Consider the following 21,233-nt stretch of genomic DNA (forward strand, 5'->3'; position numbering starts at 1 on the left):
CGCAAAGACTTAAAATACAGAAATATTCTGTGTTTCTCTCAACTTTTTCTTGTCGCCGCGAGGCGGCGTCCCGTCGCAGAAACGTCTTCCATACAACTTCCAGACGGCTTGAAACGCGTTCCATTAGATGGTCTCGAAGTTGTCTCGGCAGTCTCTTTAGCTGTCTAAGTAGACTGTCTCCGATGCCGACCAGAATTACAACACACCCTATGTCAGTAGCAAAGGTAACGCTGGCGCTCTTGTTCAAAAACACTTATCTGGATTCGGCGCATTTCAGTTATACGCTGTTGCAGCCACACGGCGCAGTGCAAAACGCTCTACGCGAGGTGAAGTCGGTTGATTGTGCACTGCAGGTAAGCGAGACGACGAGGAAGAGCAGGCCTGTTGACAAAGACGTGGCTACCTAGCAGACAGGTGGGATTTGGTGTTCCTCGTACAGGGACCGATTTACGGTGTTTGTACTGGTGACGTAGGGTGCATGACCCTGTTGTCGTCCCGACGTGTGAGTTATCAACCAGAATAGCCAGGAGAGGAGAACAGGATCATTCCTGAAATTGACATAAATGGCTTGGGCGGGCCATTTAAGGTACCTCGGGAGCGTAGCGTGTAAGAGTAGAAATACCTGCGAGACCGACAGGAACAATTTTGTGGGAGCAAGACATCCCCAACGAGTGTCACTCTTTCTTTTCATAGACTGCGTGTCTTTTCGCTGTGAAATGCTGTGACCATAGACACCTGTAAGAAACACTGAAAGTGAGCTTTCTTGGAAGTACGAATTCAAAAACTAACAGTAAATTTAGAACGCTAGTACAGTGACGCACAGCGGGGCCTGTAAGCAACATTCTTTTTTTCTTCTTTTTGCTCCGTAAAATAGAGCAACGGGAAACACAGAACAAGCACGACGATTCGAGCTGCAAAAGCAACAGTAGATTCGGAGGAGCAATTCGCAGTAGCAAAGTCCCAAGCTGTTTATTGCCTTCAGTCGCAGGGGTCGGAGCATGCGTCGGCACCACATGCTGTGGTGGGCGATGTACAGGCGCTTCGGGGGCGTCCCGCAGTGATCGACGCGCTGCGACGCGCTAAGTTCTCCGACCGGATTGCAGGCATTTCGAGACTGAAGCTCGGGGAGTAAAGGAAAAAAAGGAAGAAAAGTGCAAATGGGACAAAAAATGGGACGAGAGAAACGACGCCATGCTGTTTTGGTCTAAAAGCGTGCAGGGCGGCCTCAAGTGACTCCGCTTGAGTTGCAGCGTCTCTGGAAGACGTGTCGAAAAATGAACAAGCAACATGAGCATGCGAAGAGATGCTCATGCTAGTCGACGAGCATGTATACTTGTCATCCCGGTTCACTGTTGCATCTATATCTCGATTAATTCATTCAGTCGTTCTTTCTATGATACAAGGGAATTATTTTTCCACAACGTTTTCTTGTCATGTGAAAAAATGCAGAAATACCGCGAGAGAGAGTCATTCTAGGGTTTTTTCGGTTTGCTCGCTGTTTGCTCTAGTGCCCATTTCTACACCCATTGTCGAAAGTTTCATTCTATTTGTCAGCAACTCAAGTGTGTTGGCACTAAAATGGTTTCGATTCATTGATCGTCGAGCGATAAGCAGGACATTCGCAAGTTCACAGCGTTGTGGGGATGGCGAGAGAAATAGAAGATAACTATTTTATTACATAAACGTGGAGGGGCCGCCAGCCTATGTCTACATTAAAGAAAGTTAAGAAAATTATGTTCTGTACTCAAGGTGGGGAGGAACTTCACTTGTCCCCGTTTAATACTGGTATAACAGACAGAAAATTCTTGAAGTAATTGAGCGTAGATATCATAGACGTGCAGTGCATACTACCGCCAGGTTCTCCGACGAGAGCTTTTCAGACGCTCTATATAAATTGAGTTCCCATAACAGCCGAACTAATGAACATGTAAGTAGTGATGTTTTCTCTTTTTTTTTTTTTGCTCATAGAGAGAAAGTGTTTGGATGAAACAACAGGATGAATTATTTAATTTCGTTGTAAGGATAGGCTTACTGCACTCACTGACGTATGTACAGAAGACCCGTAGTGTGACGCTGCATTCAAACGTGTCTGATGGCTAAATGGTTGCTATTCAACGTTCACCCTTCACGAAATCAACTTATAAAACAGAAATATAGAAATGAGAACGTCCTTTTTTACAGGCTCTTGCAATAGCATCTCGAATGTTGCTATTTCTCTTGATTATCTTTTTTTTTCTTTCGGGCTTTTGGTTTCACCGCTATCACTATAGTTCAGAGGCACGTTGGTTTTCTGACCACCGGCTACGATAATGTATAGCGCCTGGATACTAATTTGGAACAAAAATCACAGCTTGAACACATTAGTTCGAAATAAAGTCCACGTTCCTAAATTACCTTTGTCTGCTAAAGCGCTAAATTACCTCACGCATAGTTCTTTGAAACTTGCTCGGGACACGTCAATGAGATATTTTTTATTAAAAATAAACAAATAAAAGGCTAAGTTACCTAGTTCTTCGGAGTGAAGCGAGTGAACAAGTGTACCTTTCCTGGAGTTTTAGACCCGCTCCACGGCAACATGAGCCGTGAAGTTTCACACCGAGATTATTACAGGCAGATCGACATGCTATATATGGCGTCCGCAGACAACGGTGGGTATGGCGATTAATCATATGATTAGAATGATGGGCGTTACATAGGTTTGTCTGACATCGCCCTTCTGGCTTCGGTTCGTGGTTTGTTCATTAACGTAACGGAAGCTAGTTTTTAAATGAGAAATGCCTGCCAAGGCCGTCATTTTTTTTTTCTTGTTATAGTTTACCAAGCGAAGAAAACTTGAGCAAGCGGGCCGGTCATATTCCACAGATTATCTATCAGACAGAAATGGCTGGAATTTCATTCAGTATCAATATCGAAAACCCAGGCTTCCAAGAAACGCAACAAACAAGAACGGTCCCAATAAAAAGGATTAGGCGGATTAGAACATCACTGTTATCATTATTATTTCATAATACGACCATTCGACAGTTTTTGAAACACTAGACAGACAGACAGACAGACAGACAGACAGACAGACAGACAGACAGACAGACAGACAGACGGACAGACAGACAGACGGACGGACAGACAAAAGCTCCATCGCGTTACCAATTGGCAGCGCTGCATGCAACGGGTGGTGCCCAACACAAACAAAACAGGCTCAATACGGCAGATGGCGCGAAACGGCGCATGCGCCTCTCGGCCGCGTGGGCGCTGCTCTCCGATCGAACGGACCAACCGCGGCTAAGGGCGTCCCGTTTAAAAGAGTCGCTCCCACCGACACCACCGGGATCTCGCCGGGTTTCGCGAAAACAGCTGTTGTACTCGGGTCTGGCTCACGCCGCTCGCTCGCCCGGCTAGAAGCGCCGCGAATGACGTCTGCGGCGGCGAGGAGCACCGTGGCGGCGGTCCTGGCTGTCGCGGTATTCGCGTGCGCTCTGTCAGCGCGACTAGGGGGGCACGTGGACGCGGAGGAGCGGTGGCCAACGGCGCGTGCCACCGATTGGGACCTGGTGGACGATGCCCTGTCCGTGGCCGAAGGCAGCGTGACCGCGCTCGGGAACAGGATCGAGCACCTCTACGAGGACATATACATCGGCTTCGCCATGATCGTCGGTAAGCTTTGCTGGACATCCTTACCTACAGTTAAAGCAACAAAGGTCCTTGGACCACTGCCATGCGCGTTACTGGCGCAGAAAGCAATGGGAGTTTTGTTGTAGTTCCCGAAATTCGACAAGGTCTCTGCGACCGTTTGTAGATTCGCGTGCTCCTTCAAGTGTGCGCGCGACTAGTGCGCTCTCTCTTCCCTTCTTTCACTCTCTATTTTCACCCTTTTACCCCTTCTCCGAGTGCAGGGTAGCAAACCGGACGCGCGGCTGGTTATCCTCCCTGCCTTTCCACGCCTTTCTGTCTCTCTCTCTCTCTCTCCCTCGCTGTGTGCGAGGCTACCGCATCTTCCAGGCAACTTTATGAGGCTTTCTTAAGCTCGAGATGTCGTGCGGGAGCCCAGCCTTGAGGGCCCCATTTCGTCTCAAGAACAGCTCGGAAAGAGACAGGGCCATCCCACCGCATTTTGCGGGTGATCTAGGCTACCCTCTGGCTGGTTACGCTTACAGAATACAGTAGAAATGGAAACGCACTGTACAACTGCATTCCCTCATTGTTTTTTGGGTCATAATTACAGTCACGAGGTACGAAATGAGAACGCTACGGATGACAATGGTTCACTTTTTTTCAAGCACTGGTATGAAGGAAAGAATGCGTGTGCGATGTTTACGTATGGCGTCCACTGTACGTTCATGCATATGTGAGGGACATGCTTTCACTAGTATTAGAGTTAAAGCCTGGTAGGAGTGGAAGTCAACGTAATCAGTTCAACAGGCTCATTAATTCCGTTCCCCACGAAGACTCAAAGTCGCGCAGCGCAGCGCACCTCATTGCCGTCATTGTAACAACAACTAAAGAGTAAGTAATATGATGGTGTATGCGTCCATTTTTGTCCTACATAAATCCCAGCCAGTTAATTTTTGCTCTTCTCACAGATGGTTGCGCGACGCCACCTGCTGAGTTTGTACACGTCACTTCTTGTTGCCTGCATGATCGCTGAAGGATGCGATATCTTTTCTGGCGGTAAAGAAGCTTAATTCGCTGGTTCGGCTTGAAATCATGCATAGAAGCTTAGAGTGGCCCTCCTGATAATTTAGTCTACCTCCAAGATCCTGTAGCCTCGAGTAATAAAATTCATGCAATGTTTTTCCATGTTTTTTCTTCCTTTACTAACACAGTTTTATCATTGTGCTCAGCCTTTCAACATGTACTCAGTGCCGAATTCTACGCAACGCTGTGCATAATTTTTTTCTCTGCTAAGTTTTTGTAAATTAGTGAGCGCGCGCTAAATTACCTAGTGAAGGAAAGTGAAGCGTGCGGCATCTACCTACGTGTCAGTCAAAAGATAGCTAAACCAGTCATCAGTAACAGATCGATATCTAGGTTGGCGCTTGCTCATGACAAGGCCTTCTAAGCCAGGAAGCCTGCTCAACGGAGACTTACGTACGGTGATAGATTTCTTTATTGATTATCATCAACCCCGGCATCGACTAAATTACCTTGTAGCAGGACAAGAAATTTCGTTCGTGCTGTCTTGTTATTCTCGTTTTGCTCAACACTGGACACACAGACTTCGCTATCCAATCTGTAACCCTCGTATTCCCTACGATGTTTCCCTCGAAAACGGCATTTTCAACCATTTGCTACTCGTTCAATTACTACAACACACCATCTATTGTAGTCGCCACGTATTCCTAAGTGCCGTTCACTAATTTGGTTAACTCAGATTTAAATACTAATCAGTGACTCTACCCCAGAACAACCTTGTGACTTAATTGGGAATGTGCATATAATAAAAAAGAATCTTAAGGTAAAGCTGCGCACAGAAGAAAGCCTGAGGCACTGGCTAGTAAGTTAGTTGTTCAGAAGTTCCCAAACTTAAGCTGATCGGCAGGGCCTATCGAGCAAGAAATTCCGGGAGAAGAACAAAGCGCCGTGGCCAGCAAATTAGTCTGCGAAGAGGTTGGGGAAGTCACGGAAAAGAGCGAGCTATGTGTAATTACGCACGTTAGACATCTGGCCATTGTGTCATCGAGTGCTTAATTAAAATTATTGTACATACATGCCTGCTTACTCGATGTCTCTGTTTGTGGCCGCTCGAAGTGAGTGAGAGCGCGACTAGAAGCGTAGCATTTCCTTTCGAAAATTTTTTTGAATGTCGCATCTTTAACTCGTGGAAAGCGTGCCAAACATAGTGGTCTAACATGTGCTTCAATATAATTTTACATACAGGTTAGGACAGCCTATACGTAGCTCGCGCAACCTCCCATAAATGAAGCCATATATCATCGATAAGAGAGAAGGGAGAAAATATGTGTACTCACAATACATTTGTCGAAAAAACCTGGACAAGCTCATCGCCCATAATAAAAGCTTTACACGCGAAGCTTCGCGGCGAGTTAAGTGTCTCCCACGTGAGCGCACGGCCGATTCCAGACCTCGAAGGACGTCGCCGCTTTTTGCGGGTGCTCGTCCCGGATTGTCTTTCGCGTGCATACGGCACAGGAGGAGATGCATACGCTTGTATTTACATTTACTTTGTTTTTGAGTGCGTAACGCATTAATTGCGGCAGTGATTGCGGGCACTCGGGGTCGTCGCACTACCGTTGCCACTTCCACACAACATTGTCGTGCACCGTGGTTTATTGGAAATGCATAAATAAATTAAATTCGGGGCTGCTACGTGCCAGAACCCCGATATGATTATTAGGCACGCCGTAGTGGAGGCACTCCGGACTAATTTCGACCACCTGGGGTTCTTTACCGTGCTCCTAATCTAAGTAAACGGGCGCTTTTTTTTTCACTTCACCGCAATCGAAATGCGGCAGCCTTGGCCGGGAGTTGAACCCGCGACCTCGTGGTCAGCAGTGCAATGCCATAGCCAAAAAGCCCCCGTTGGCGGGCTCCGAAAACCATACGCTCAACGCTAACGAACCGTAATGAAGAGTAAACACGCACAAGCAAATTCGCACACGGCAGCTTAGGAACTCAGCCACTTAAGCTTCATACATTTACCGAGAAAGACGAAGCACACAAATGACTCCTCGCCTTTTATTTGGCGCTAACTTCTCTTTACTGCGTCTGCGATTCTCTTTTTTTTTCCCACCTGCGCGGAAAACAAGACGCCCGGGCTTTATCGTTGACTAGACTAATTACACCCCCTCACCTTGCGAAGAGATTATAGTAAGTTCGTGGTTTCTAAATGCAAGGCACGAAATGGCAACATTTCTTTTGCCGCTGCTCCTAAAGGCAGTGTACATAACGACCGATAGCTCAATATGCGATGAAAGAACCGGTTCAGGAAAACACTCTAAGCAGGATCAATTTTATCGAGGTTGGGAAAAAAGAAAGCAAATCATTGCGCCATCTGATCGTGAGCGTGTGCCCTTGCAAGGTTCTTACGCACGACGCGCAAGGTGCCAGTAAGTGCACTTTTAAGCTTACTTGAGTCAACCGTGCGAGAGTGGGTACGAGACGAAAAAGCCTGCGTTCAAGTATCCCAAACAGAAAAAAAAAGACACCGGTAGCAGGGACCGAATAAGTAGAAAGAAGTGTAGAAAAAAAAGGCTGTATTTCTCGTCTTCTACGGAGCACCTCATGAGATCACGATGACGTTGAGAGTTCACGTATTTCTCGAGACCTACGGTTCTAATCTTCGCAGTAAGTGCGACGGGCCGATCTAACAGTTAAAGAGCCGAGTAAGTAGAAATAAGCGCCAAAAGGAAAGATCCCTCATTTCCAGAAACGGCACGTCTCGAAATTACGTGACATTTATATTGAGCTCACGTCTTCCTCGTATCCTAGGGTTCTAATCTTTGCAGTAAGTGCGACGGGCAGATATGGCAGTCGCTGAATATTTAAGCTTACAGAACTGGCGGCTTGTGGGTTTTCTATATGACCGCCTTTAACGGTGTATTTCTTATTCGAACAATACCTATAGACGCTATCGCGCGAGATTCCACGCCATCTACACACGCGGCCACGTTATTTCGCAGCATGCGTGGGGACGTTATTTCCCGGGGTCGATATGGACATATAACGCAAGCTCTGTAAGCCAGAGGACATAGGCACGGCAATTGTCTACTATAAAAGCCGTAGTAACTGCTGGACTTGCGTCCTTGCATTGCTTGTCAACTACTGTCTAAAAAACTTGCGCAAAGAACTTTTCGGGAACATTATGAACCATAAGTAGGCCATAGGAAGCTGGGGTCTAATGAACAAGAATTCTTGCTCATAAGCGCTCATTGCCACTGGCGCGCCCCCTTCGTTAATAATGTTTTACGGGGGATCTGCAGGAAAGAACGTTCATTTACACCGTTTTATAAGGAAGCTAAAAACGGGCTCACAACAACAAAGGCGGTGGACGATATACACCGCATCGTTGTTGCATCTTCGTTGTTGCTGTTGTTGCATCGTCCTCATCACGTCCGCTATACACTTGGACATCCTCTTCTACATCCGCAGGATAGCTGGCTCATAACAACATATGCATCACCAACTGGCTGTTATCTGCTATCAAGAAGCGTCTTAATATAAGAACAAAGTTTTCGTTGAGACTACTCGTTTTGAATTCTTAACGAGTTTCAGCAGTAGAAAGCGTACAGATTTTATGGAGTACAAGATGGCAAGTCTATACGGAGGCAAAACAATCTAGAAGTTTATCGGAGTGAGTGAAAGGTAAGACAGAAGGCAATGATATTAACCAGTCAAGAGTCCGGTTGCCTACCCTACACTGGGGGAAGGGAGGAGGGGAATAGAAAGAAGGGAGGTAGAGATAGTAAGAAAGAAGGCGGGTAATGGGAGCGCGGGTACGGACAGCACTACGCAGTCAAATGCGCTCGTAGAAGTATATACTACCAGGTGTATACAAGTGTATACTTTGTATGTCGACCAAAATATGCAGCTCTTGTAGGCGACAGCCATCTTAAGCAGGAGGCTGCTGAAACTGGCGGAAAGAAAGATCGAGATATATTCCAGATTGATCAGCCTTTTCTTATCGCACGCTTCTCGCCAGTCTTTGCTCATCATGGCTTTGTTGTCGGCTGTACTGCCATCGAAACCGCAGGTCCTTGCGCGGGCTGCATCAACAGATGGTAACTGGAAGCGAGATTAAGTGCGCTCGCCGAAAACGCGGGTGCGGGAGTAATAAATATTTTGATCCACAGACTGCATAAACCCAATGTCATAGCGTCAAACCATGTGCCGCTATAAGTGCACAGAAAGATTCAGTCTCTTGAGCGCGTGCGTACAGAAAGAATGAACTTCATCATTATTTTTTATCCTATGTTCACTCTGTCCCTTGTCACCGACGCCTTTACTGTCGCTAGTATGGCACAACATGTGATAATGTAGCCAACGGCTGATGAACATGCATAAAATCACTTTTGGCTTCTGAGGCGCGTTTACAAAAAAGAATATAAAAATAAAGCGATAATAGGAACAAGTCCTCCTTTTTACTCATCGAGTTTAGCGACGTCGGCAGAGGTGCACTGAGGTAAGTAACGTACCTTCGACGCCGTCTTAGCCAAAACCTTAGGCAATATCTTCGTGACACGAATATTAGCGAAAAGTCCAAGAAGCGATCGACGACGCTACGCACAGTGCATTTACTGGAGAAAGAGCACTCGGAAGAAGTGTGAACAGGCGCCGACTGCTCGCAAATTCACACCTTTTGAATGCTCTTGCTTGCTGTGCTTTGAACCTGACTGAGCGATTTCTGTGAGACGTGAACCCTGTTTTCGCGTTAGAGTTACCTTGCATTATCGCGATAATGTCCTGACATCAAAAAAGTAAATTAGGCGTGGCGCCATGACAGCGTCAGTTGCCTAGGCAGCGAGCGGGGAAAACTGTTTTCCACCCATATATATACCTAAAATGTTTGGCTTCAAAAAGAAAAGGCAGTCTTTTACATGAACGTCAGGCGTCGAACTTTTACACCAAAGCTGTATATGGTTAGGGTTCCGTGTATTTTTTGTGTCCGTGGTTCAGCAATAATAATAATAATAATAATAATAATAATAATAATAATAATAATAATAATAATAATAATAATAATAATAATAATAATAATAATAATAATAATAATAATAATAATAATAATAATAATAAAAAGGTGAGTGTGGCCCGATGCCGGAGATAGTACTACAATACCGAGCCCGCCGGCGGGGGATGTGAAGGAGGTTTCAAGCATTCCGCTCTTAACAACAACAATAATAATAATAACAAATGAAATAAATATATAAATATGCATTGTTTCAAGTAGATGGGTATGTTGGCATTGTTTCTGCACAGCACATGCACTCATGAGCAGGAGTCGTTGCATATAAGCAAATGACAAAATGTATGCACAACCATACACCCTTGACTTGCTAGAGGACAATGTCACCGACTGTGAAGACGTGTGTTCCGTAAAAAAACGAAAGTTGGAATTGTCATATCCACTCTGTATTATATATATCTCCTGGCACACCCAAGTGTGATATCCAGAAGTTCCTGACCACGCGCTTTACATGGACCAGCAGTGATGACACTGCCTATGTGATCATCCTTGCAGACTTCAATGAGGACATATCAATATCGGACAAGAAATGGTTCACTCAATTTGTGCTAGAAGAGTTTGGTTTGGAGTGCCACACCAATCCTGTTCACTCAGCTACTCAACAGTGGTCGTGTACATATATTTAACTTTGGTCAACGATATGTCTAAGGTTGTAATGAAACCAATTAGTGTATATCACAGTAATCACAAAGCTGTCGTACCAAATAATGAAAAATAAATACTTGTATCCTTGTCTAACCCTGTGTTAATTGCTTCAGCTTCGCGGGTGATCCACTTTCAGAGAGTGGAACGACTCCTCAATTTTTCCTTTCTTTTTTTTTTGGGGGGGGGGAGGGCGACTCATAATTTAACACAAGTGCTATTATTAAGATATTAAGTGTCATTGCGCTCGCTGCAAGCATAGAGATACGTGAAGCAATATATTCGCTTATCAAAGTGCAAAGTGAAAACTGAGACTGGTTTCTTCCCGTTTCAATCTCACAAAATATCGCTGAACGTGCTTGGTGGCTCTTTTTTTATCGACCATGTTGGCACACTTTCTTTTGATTTTTTCGAAGAAGCAATGTCGTCTATCGCTGTTAAGTGAAATTTGATAGAGCCTCGCTTTTAATAAGGTATAGCCTGTGTGCCAACAGACTTCACCTCATTAAAATATTTAAGATTTTGAATGCACTTTTATTACATGTCAGAAATTCGTAATCCTTAGTCTCCCGCTTCAGAGTGTTTATTCTAAAACAAATAGGACACGTTTTCTGTTTTCTTCTTTTGTACACGTTGTAGGTGAAAAAAACACACATTAAAATGAAAGCAAATGCTAAGCTTGGCGCAATATTGCCACTTGAGCTGGGTTACTTGAAAATGTTTATATAGGCTATCATGACATATCAAGACGCGTAATAAACCTACTGACAAAAATCATAGTTCCAGTTTCTTCTTTAGCTTATAGGATGGGCACATTCTACAATTGTAGAATCAATGTTGCTGGGCTGTGAATGAACGTGAATACAGCAGAATTCTGGAGACTTGTACAAGTCTCAAGATGTCGCCCCGCCCCCCCCCCCCCAAAGAAAAAAGGGGGGGGGGGAAGAAGACATGGGTGCTCAATGCAGTGGTCCTTCATGCATGACTTTTCCCGGAAAAGCCTTCCTTGTGCACTGTTGGACAAAGCCGAGCGGAAAGCCAACGTACCCCGTTGCGCAGATTAGCTAATAAAATCCGAAAATTGCTGTTAGTTTCCAGGTTCCCAACAAATAGCCTTGCCTCATGTGCTCACTGGCATCAGTTCCGTGTCTGCTACATATGCCACGAAGTATTTACCTAAATTTCAGTGGGTGCATTTACATTTTTGTTGTTACATTGCAAGTAATGATTGCTCGTTCAAGTTGCGTTCTGAAGTGATTCAAAAGCGGGATGTAAATGGCGACATTATTTATCGTCCTGCAGCTACAACTGGGCTACCATATACGCTGCAGAGAAGAGCTCGGGTTGATTTTATACTGGAGTGTGTTTACCACGCGACGAAACCTAAGCTCATGTGCAGCGCGTGCCTATCGTAATGTCACGGTGCTACGAGCAGAGCGACTCGGAATCTCTGCCAAAAATGTAACAGCTAGAAAGCTAAAAAACGAAAAATATATTTACAAACTTACAAACTATCTAGTCTAGCCCATAGTCTGCAGTCTAGTCTAATAACACTACGTCATCTTAGTTGTCCCGTTAACAATAATCGTCGTTGTCCCTCTTGTCGCAGCAGCGTGACAATAATGTTGCTGCGGCGGCCAGGCATGGAATCCGTGCGAGATCATGACTGGCACAAGAACAATGTCGCTACGGAACTACTGCAGCTGTTTGGGAAGCCTATCATAGACGACCACGATCAACAATTTTTTTTCTTTTTTTCTTGGCAATATCCAGATCCAACGTATACATGCTGGAATCCATGTGAAGCGAATAAGGTTCGGCAAAGCGGTTACTTAGATCATTCACAACTAACGGCGATACGCGCAAGTTTTTTTTTTTTTCATACCGTGCAACGCGTAATCTCACGGAATATTCGCTTAAAGCCACAACAAAAGTCACAACTTTCGTCACCCAACTTTTCTTGTGTTTACGCGCTACATCGTTCACAAGCTGTGCCCAAACGCACACTCCGAATCAGGTGAACGCACAGTGTGACACGTCTCTGCACAGCGATGTCAAGAGGACGAAGTCGATGTACGATTCTTGTATAGGGCAGAGTGACGAAGACAGCTGCTTAGGCAGATAAGTAGGACGCATATCAAGCAAAATTTGTGGATTGTGCACGCACCTTTGCCCCTTCTGCAAAACTGGCCCAGAACGGGCGCAACTACTCCAGTGACACATACCGAATGGCCAAATCAAAGAAAATCGCGCCCGCCGTGGTTGCTCAGTGGCTAAGGTGTTGGGCTGCTGAGCACGAGGCCGCGGGATCGAATCCTGGCCACGGCGGCCGCATTTCGATGGGGGCGGAATGCGAAAACGCCCGTGTACTTAGATTTAGGTGCACGTTAAGGAAACCCAGGTGGTCAAAATTTGCGGAGTCCTCCACCACGGCGTGCTTCCTAATGAGAAAGTGGTTTTGGCACGTAAAACCCCATTATCTTTTAAAAAGAAAATCACGTAAATCAAAGAATAAAGAAACAGAACAAAACACCGAGTAACTATACAGCTGCAAGGACGGCACGTTGTCATTTCGCGGCTACTCGCCAGAATAAGTTCTTTCGCAGAACTATGGCATACGTTTGGGCTTCCTTCTCACTAAGGTGGATAAAACTATAGACCGTTTCAACGAGAACGTCCTGGCGTCGCCATAAGGCCATCAGAACTGAGCTAATTGCGGATGAACATCCACACAAAAGTGTTTGCAGAAGCTGCCATGTGCGCCTTTGTACTACCGCGCCACAGTCCCGAAAGGAAGTTCCCTCTCTCCCGTATGGAAATGTCTATAGATATCATATTTTGTTTTCTATCGCTCTCTCTTATTGTATAATGGTTGGATCAAGTAACTTGCGCCGAATGGTTCTATGAAAGATTAGTATAACTGCATCTAATTTTACAATTCCTTCCATAGTCGCTGACTGCGAAGACTTCACGTTCGTGTACATATATATATATATATATATATATATATATATATATATATATATATATATATATATATATATATATATATATATACAAAGTAGGAAGCAAAAGACGAACGAAGGCCGGTCCTCCGGCCGAAACGTCAGTAAAAACATGCCACCCCTTCTGTTGCGAATGCATTCACTACTGTTTGAATTATACGACTAGTTATTCACTTCATATCATTTTGCAGTTTGTACCACATTTACTTTGCATAATGTTCCACTTAGAGAATACTATATGGCTGCTTTATGCTGTATATTTGCTATAATGTACATATTTTCTGACAGGAGGTCCCCTTTCAGCTACATGCTCTGGGACCTCCTTCTGTATACTTATATAAGCATGCATGTCCACTTATTCAAGAAATAAACTGAAACTGAAAGTGAAGCCACAACGTTCGTATATTTTTATTTTTTGGATGTGATACCTTCACGGCTGCCACGAAACAATTCGTCTTGTATGCATATATACAACAGGGACTTACAGGTTGAGGACACACGTACAAAAAATTACGTACGATTCCCTGACGAAGGCTGGACCCCGTCCGAAACGTAGGAAATAACGCATCGCTTTTTTCCCTACGTGTGCCTACATATACCACGTATATATATATATATATATATATAAGATGGCCTTATAGTCCGTGGAAATTGGCATGTTATGCCTTGACGCAACAGGTGACGAAAGATGTTCTTGAGGATAAAAGATGCTCCTGTATATATATATATATATATATATATATATATATATATATATATATATATATATATATATATATATATATATATATATATATATATATATATATATATATATATATGTGTGTGTGTGTGTGTGTGTGTGTGTGTGTGTGTGTGTGTGTGTGTGTGTGTGTGTGTGTGTGTGTGTGTGTGTGTGTGTGTGTGTGTGTGTGTAGCGATTGATATCCAAGAAAGACAGGTTTTTCTTAGGCGCATTAGTGCGGTGTGTTGTAGACTGCAGTACCTTCGGCATCGGCCCATTTTTCTTGTTCAATAAAGCCACACTTCCTGTTCCGGTTTAGGGACGCAGGCAGTTTGAAAGAGCGCATGTGGGTTTCATTTCAGCTTTTTTTTGCGTTAATTACACATCATTACTGCTCCGTACATAGATGCGTCCTTTTCGTCTCAAGCTTCACTCTGACGCACTTTACAGCGAAGCTACTGTTATGATTAGCACCGCTCAAAAAACGTTATGTGCCAATTTTCATAACTTTCTTAGGCGCATTAGTGCGGTGTGTTGTAGACTGCACTACCTTCGGCATCGGCCCATATTTCTTGTTCAATAAAGCCACACTTCCTGTTCCGGTTTAAGGACGCAGGCAGTTTGAAAGAGCGCATGTGGGTTTCATTTCAGCTTTTTTTTGCGTTAATTACACATCATTACTGCTCCGTACATAGATGCGTCCTTTTCGTCTCAAGCTTCACTCTGACGCACTTTACAGCGAAGCTACTTTTATGATTAGAACCGCTCAAAAAACGTTATGTGCCAATTTTCATAACTTTCTTTAAACTAAATCATTCACAAAGTTTATATTCTGAGAAAATGTGGGATCTTTAAGTGCAATAAACCGGGCAATTTTGAAATGTCAATCAGGGGTTAAAGGAAAACTGTTAAAACCTCGCTTTTGGCTCATACGGAAGCGTGTATATGAGAGGCTTAAAATTCTTTCTCTCGTATTTGGGCGCGCCATAAACGGCAGAGACTTCATATTTTGAAGAAATAGGTCCCATTTTATTTCTTGTTTTCAAGTGTCATACCAAGTTAGCCGTTGGGTTTCCCGGTGTCCTTCGTGAATTAGACAACTCACCTTGTTTATATTTCGTCAAAATAAGGCAGATATTGTGGCTAATGTGTACCCAAAGTTCTACTAATGTGCGTTATTACAACCTTTTATAAAAAATGTTTTTGAATATATTCTCAAAGGTGTTTGTGAACCTCTTTTGCTATTTCTATGGGGGTGAATGCGAAGACACCCGTGTACTTGGATTTAGCTGCACGTTAAACAACCCCAGCTGGTACAAATTTCCGGAGTCCAACACTATGGTGTGCCTCATAATCAGATCGTGGTTTTGACACGTAAAACCCTATAATTTAATTTAAGCTAACCTTGTTTGCTATGTTTCCCAGTGCCCCGAGGGAACTCTATGCTAAACGAAGTTTACATTTGGTGAAAATGTGGGGCACGCTTTGGGTAATGTGGGCGCAAAATTCATAGTGTTTCACTTGCTTGCGTAATCTGCAATAAGTTAGGTAACTTTTGCGAGCAGCACAATACTTTCATGCAATCATTGCACACCTGCAAATGTGACCAAGGTCAAAGTTGGGAACATAGGCCGACTACTATGAAAAATTTGTGTGCCAAATGAAATTCGTGTGAATCAAAAACCGTATATTTTGCAATAAATGTCTTTAAAAAGTGTTTCCAAATGCCACGCTACCATTTCCCACTGCCGGAAAATAACTCTGCATTACACTATCCTGATATTTACCAGTAATTAGGGGCATCTTATGTTTTTTGTTTTTTTTATACCTACTGCAACCGTGAGAGGGTTATCGCAGGAGTCGGGTACAAAATTAAGGGTGCCACACAGACAGCAAAATGGAGCTAAACAAGTGAAAGGTACAAGGCACCCAACAAAGCACTAATGAAAAAATTATGAAAAAGAAAAAAAATGGTCTCTATACATACGTATATGCATATAAATATGGTTATAATACATGGCCCTAGGAACCATGGGCACGAACCAGCTTTAACAAAATCATCAGGTGACAGTTTTCGTACGTTAGGGAGAAGCTGGTTCCACAATTAAATGGATCTGGGAAAAAACATGACATGTTGAATGTGTCCCGGCAATATTAAAGTTACTGGCCTAATTAGTAGTGTTAGGAAAAAAATTATGTATCCTGGTTTTTTTACGGCATCTCCATACGTGTTACAATATTTTCCCGCTATCCTCCGTGAATTCAAGGAGGTACCTTGTTTCTGTTCAGTGAAAGCAAAGCCCAGGTAATGGGCAATACGTAAGAAAAGTTCGAAGTGTGTGGGTTTATTGCAACTCTTGCAATAAATTACTTATGCAAGTGCTCTGGAGCATTATAAGTGCTTTAGGTGGGTGCGTAATTTACCCCGTTTCTTTGGCAGAACAGATGCTACCAAAATCAAATTTAGCGAAATGGGGGTGATATGTTATAAATGTTTGTGTGAAGTTAAATGCCCGTGAAATAAATACATCTCTCACTAAAAATTTCGGCAAGTGTTCGAAAGTATCATACAGTCGTTATCAGCTATGCTTCCCAATATACCAACGATAACGCTATTTTATACCGAGTTTATGCTTACTGGAAACTGAGTTTATATTTTCACTGGAAACCTGGAGCCATGTTTAGTGCAATATGTGGCGAAACTTTAACTTTCCTGGCTAGATTAGAAGCGTTGAAAATAATTACTGAACTCTCATATTTTTTTTTCGCTTATTTTTCCATTAAGCGAGGTTTGTAGTAGGTTTCTATGTTGTTCTGGGTGAACTACGGAATGATAATCGTTTCTGTTTGTCTAAACGTAGCGACAGGTGATAGATAATGTGTAAACAAAGTTCCAAGTGTTTGGAGAAATTGCAGGCCTTAGCAGTAAACTTCGTATGCAGGCTTTATATAGGCGGAGATTTATAACTGTGTTTTGCGATTAACTCAGAACTTAACATGCTGACCTGGGGGAATTGTAAACTGTAACAAGAGATGACATCTAGTGAAAGTGAGAGAATATTATGGCCATTATTTTCTCACAGCGAAACGCGTGTGGATGAACTACTGCATACGACGAGCCCGAATACATCATATGCCCGGAAGATTTCAAACAGACCGGGCATATATGGGCACAACATTTTAAAGCGTCTGGTTTAGTTACAAGCAACTGCAACTTTTCATCGGAACTGCTGGAAAGAAACAGCTTCGCCGGAAATTGGTTTGTGATTCTGCAGGCTAACACATGTCTACGATTTTTTTCTTCTTTTCTTTTTTTCGTTGTCCTACGTGCACTATAGGAACCATCAAATCGTCAAATTTCACAAGACGAAAGTGGCGAGGAACTCAGATCCCTAGGAACACCAAGTCCACCCGCCGCGGTTGCTCAGTCGCTATGGTGTTGGGCTGCTGAGCACGAGGTCGCGGGATGGAATCCCGACCATAGCGGCCGCATTTCGATGAGGGCGAAATGCGAAAACACCCGTGTGCTTAGATTTAGGTGCGTATTAAAGAACCCCAGCAAGTTGAAATTTCCAGAGCCCTCCACTACGGCGTGCCTCATAATCAGAAAGTGGTTTTGGCACGTAAAACCCCAGAATTATTTTAACTCCAAATCTATTTGAAGCCTCCAGAGAAGACTTTGTCTTCAAAAAATATATAAAACTATCACAATCTAGCCACGAGACAGCCATTCAAATGTACCATGCAGGCAGTGGTTTTTCCAAATAGTCCTTAATCCCGTCACATAGATACCACGCATTCATTGTGGACCTCCCACTGGGACAAGACACGACAGGGGCCCTTGTCTTCGTCAGGGGCACTGACAAATACCAGTCTTCTGGATTAAACGCTGGCTCCAATCTGAGGCTTTCCTTGTTTGACCACTGCTGGTCACTGCAGAGCTCCATCTTGCGGTGAACATCATTCGTGTTTGCATTACGACCATAGCAAGAGGTACACATATGAAAATCCATGCTGTACACAAACACAGTGCTACGCTCACGTGGGTTCTGGCCAGAACTATATTGGCTGCTCTGTTAGCCTGCTCTGATTCATACAGTCCCGACCTCATCAGTAATATGCTCCAAGCACAATACCTATACGGTTAACTGGTTTACGTTTGAAACCATTATCGGTGTTTCGATCTCTTTTTTTTTTTTTATTGAGCTGAAAGTGATACGAAGAGATGTATTCACCCTAAAAGGCAGACAACTATTACGTTTCACAAAATAGTACCAATAATTATATATATATATATATATATATATATATATATATATATATATATATATATATATATATATATATATATATATATATATATATATATTGCAAGATAAAGATATCTCCATAGAGTGGAACTATCTAGAGCATACAGTGCCACGCTCACGAATATATCTAGAGATAAAAGACAAGAACGAGTTGTATTTCACTGCCGTCTAGAACCTCCGATGTCGTTTACCACGGGAACCACAACCACGCTTTATATATCATGCTTCTGCCAGCTCTCAAGCTGTTTTATCGCGACTTCTTGGTGCGACAAATCTTGGTGCACAGGCGACACCTGCTTCCTTCGAGCGGGTTTGGCAGTGATCAGGGACATGGGTGCCTTCATTTTCTTTTTTTTTTTTGTCGTTTCAGCCGTTTTGATCGTTCTGCATTGTACCTTAATGGGAGAGTTCTACGCATAACATAAATAAACTCTCGTTTCTCTCACTGTGTTCGATTACCAGTTATTTGCTACGTCGTCGCGCACGTATGCGCCCACAGTAGGCTATAAAGATTGATGACCGTAGCTTTCATTATTTATTTCCTAATACACAGATGATAACCGGTACTAGGTGCTCACCCCCCTCCCCCGTTCTCTCAGTGTACGGCTATAAATACTCCAGAAATTGTTTCTAAACCAGGTGCCGCATTGTGCCTGAGCTGTTCTGTATGTATGCTGCGGTCGTTTACCATTCGTTCATGAATTTAAGCGCATAGTCACCCGAAGCGGTACCATAATGCTTTGCTTGGTAAGGTTTACCATGACGTACTATGGTGAATGAATTATATTTACCATGTTATAGTTTTACAGTGGCATCGACTTGATATGATAAAAGAAATGGTGCTCTTAAGTAAAATAATACCCACTATATCGTTAGTAATTATAATACAGTTGTGCTAGTAGCGGTTCAACGTATTGCAGTTCGTAACATTCGTAACGGTTGATATACCTTTGTGTGAGTGTCTTTAGTACCCTTCACTACGTTTCTTTCAGTTATTAAGGTTGCCACCGCTGCCGTTACTACCTGCAGTTACTACCTAGGTAGTTAATACTATGACGAAAATTTACTGCTGTAAAGTTAGTAACTACTATGCGACCTTTTTTTTCTAAGAATGTGGAACGCATGCAGATGAGTAATAATGCTTTAAAATGTGTTTGCCGAAAGAATAGAAGCAATGCTTTGCGCCACAATTAAGGCTGCAAATCTGTGGACGAATTCAAAAGCATTTCCTTCGCAAGTGCCCTTTGCCATTGGCCGGTAGCCTAGGCTAATCCTTAGTGAAGCATCACGATTGGCTTGATTTGTTTTCCTTACAAAAAAAAATCTAGTATAAGAGCTCTTTGTGAATACTGGCCTAGAACATTTAAAAGAGAAAAACAAAAGCTAGAAATGCAATAAATACACGCACTTCATCAATTTACAACGCAAGCACAGAATGCTGACAATCTGTAGCGTGTGTTATTCATGCCACAAAACTCAGGCTGGTTTAAACAAGAAAGGTCAAGCACTCACCACACAACAAACCTAACTCACAAAACGACGACTCAACTCAATCATGTATAGCAAAACACGTGGCGAAGGTGCGCTTTCTCTTTCTTTTTTCTTTCTCTAAAGGTTTCCCTACCGTCCTGGGTTCTGCGTACTGATGAATAATTCAACGTGTACTGCATAAACAGCAGCCCACAGTTCCTGATCGAGAGGGAGCGGTTGTAATAAACGCAGCGCCTCGTCGATAGCCTTGTTTATCTACTCTTTCGGCACCGGTTAGGAACCACTAAGGATTATTGCATGGAAGAGCAAAGCAGCCGGTGTGCTCTACCCATCCCTGTTCAATACTGCAAACGTACCCGCAAAACGAAAGACAACGGGCCTTGCGTGCATCATCATCGATCTTCGCATGCAACGCACCCAGAGACAATAGCGAGAGCGAGCGACAAGTCAGGTGCTCCCAGCCCTCGTTTCCGAGGGGAAGCGGACGCAGCATTTAATATGCAGCAGGACGCCGGACAACGAACACGCACCCGGTTGTCAAAGCCCCACTTCCCCGCTGAAAAGTGTATTCTCAAATTAAAGCTGTTACGACGCGGAGTGGTGTGGACATTGGAAGCAAATTGAGTTTTACCTGGTCACAGAGCGTGTTGAGGCATTGTACAAGTTTACTGATGAGGAAAGCGAGGAAAAAGAACTAGAAGCTCAGTAACCTAAATTGTTGCGCTTTGATGCGGAACAATATCAGCGGAAGGAATCTGTCCTGATGCTGCCATAATGTGGAGACAACTAAGGCCGTGATGGCAGATTTCCAATGACAAAGCAGGCGTAATGGTAGTACACCATTTTGTCTGCTCAAGTAATCCCTGTTCCATTATTTTTCCACCGCTAGCTCATTTGCACTCGAATTCGCGCAATGGCGGAATTTCACGGCGCTTCTCGCTTAGACGTATTTAGGGTTACAATGCTTGCCTGTTCCGTCAAGAATGAAGCAGAATGCGTGATGTAACAGAACTGGTAAGTTTAATAATAATATTTGGGGTTTTACGTGCCAAAACCACTTTCTGATTATGAGGCATGCCGTAGTGGAGGACTCCGGAAATTTTGACCACCTGGGGTTCTTTAACGTGCACCTAAATCTAAGCACACGGGTGTTTTCGCATTTCGCCCCCATTGATATGCGGCCGCCGTGGCCGGGATTCGATCCCGCGACCTCGTGCTCAGCAGCCCAACACCATAGCCACTGAGCAACCACGGCGGGTAACTGGTAAGTTTTGGCGCAGGAGTAATGATACTTTGCATCTCTCCAAAAGGAGTGAAGCGCCCACTCAGAAGAAAAGAAAGCGTCGAAAGTGTTTTCGCTG

At 43.6% G+C, this 21,233-nt stretch overlaps 2 protein-coding genes across 2 annotated transcripts in view; one reads left to right on the forward strand and one right to left on the reverse strand.

The window, feature by feature from the left end:
* The window catches only part of LOC142572453 (uncharacterized), a 73,628-nt gene that overhangs the window by 14,839 nt on the left and 37,556 nt on the right, over positions 1 to 21,233 (reverse strand). The window lies entirely within an intron of this gene.
* Positions 3,348 to 21,233, forward strand: part of LOC142572457 (UPF0764 protein C16orf89 homolog) — a 109,655-nt gene continuing 91,769 nt past the window's right edge. Inside the window, exon 1 of the mRNA XM_075681584.1 lies at positions 3,348 to 3,651. Coding sequence (XP_075537699.1) covers positions 3,408 to 3,651 — 244 coding nt within the window. The 5' untranslated portion in view covers positions 3,348 to 3,407. The remainder of the gene's footprint in view (positions 3,652 to 21,233) is intronic.

Source organism: Dermacentor variabilis, chromosome 2, assembly GCF_050947875.1.
Source record: "Dermacentor variabilis isolate Ectoservices chromosome 2, ASM5094787v1, whole genome shotgun sequence".
In the NCBI taxonomy this organism is placed as follows: Eukaryota; Metazoa; Arthropoda; class Arachnida; order Ixodida; family Ixodidae; genus Dermacentor; species Dermacentor variabilis.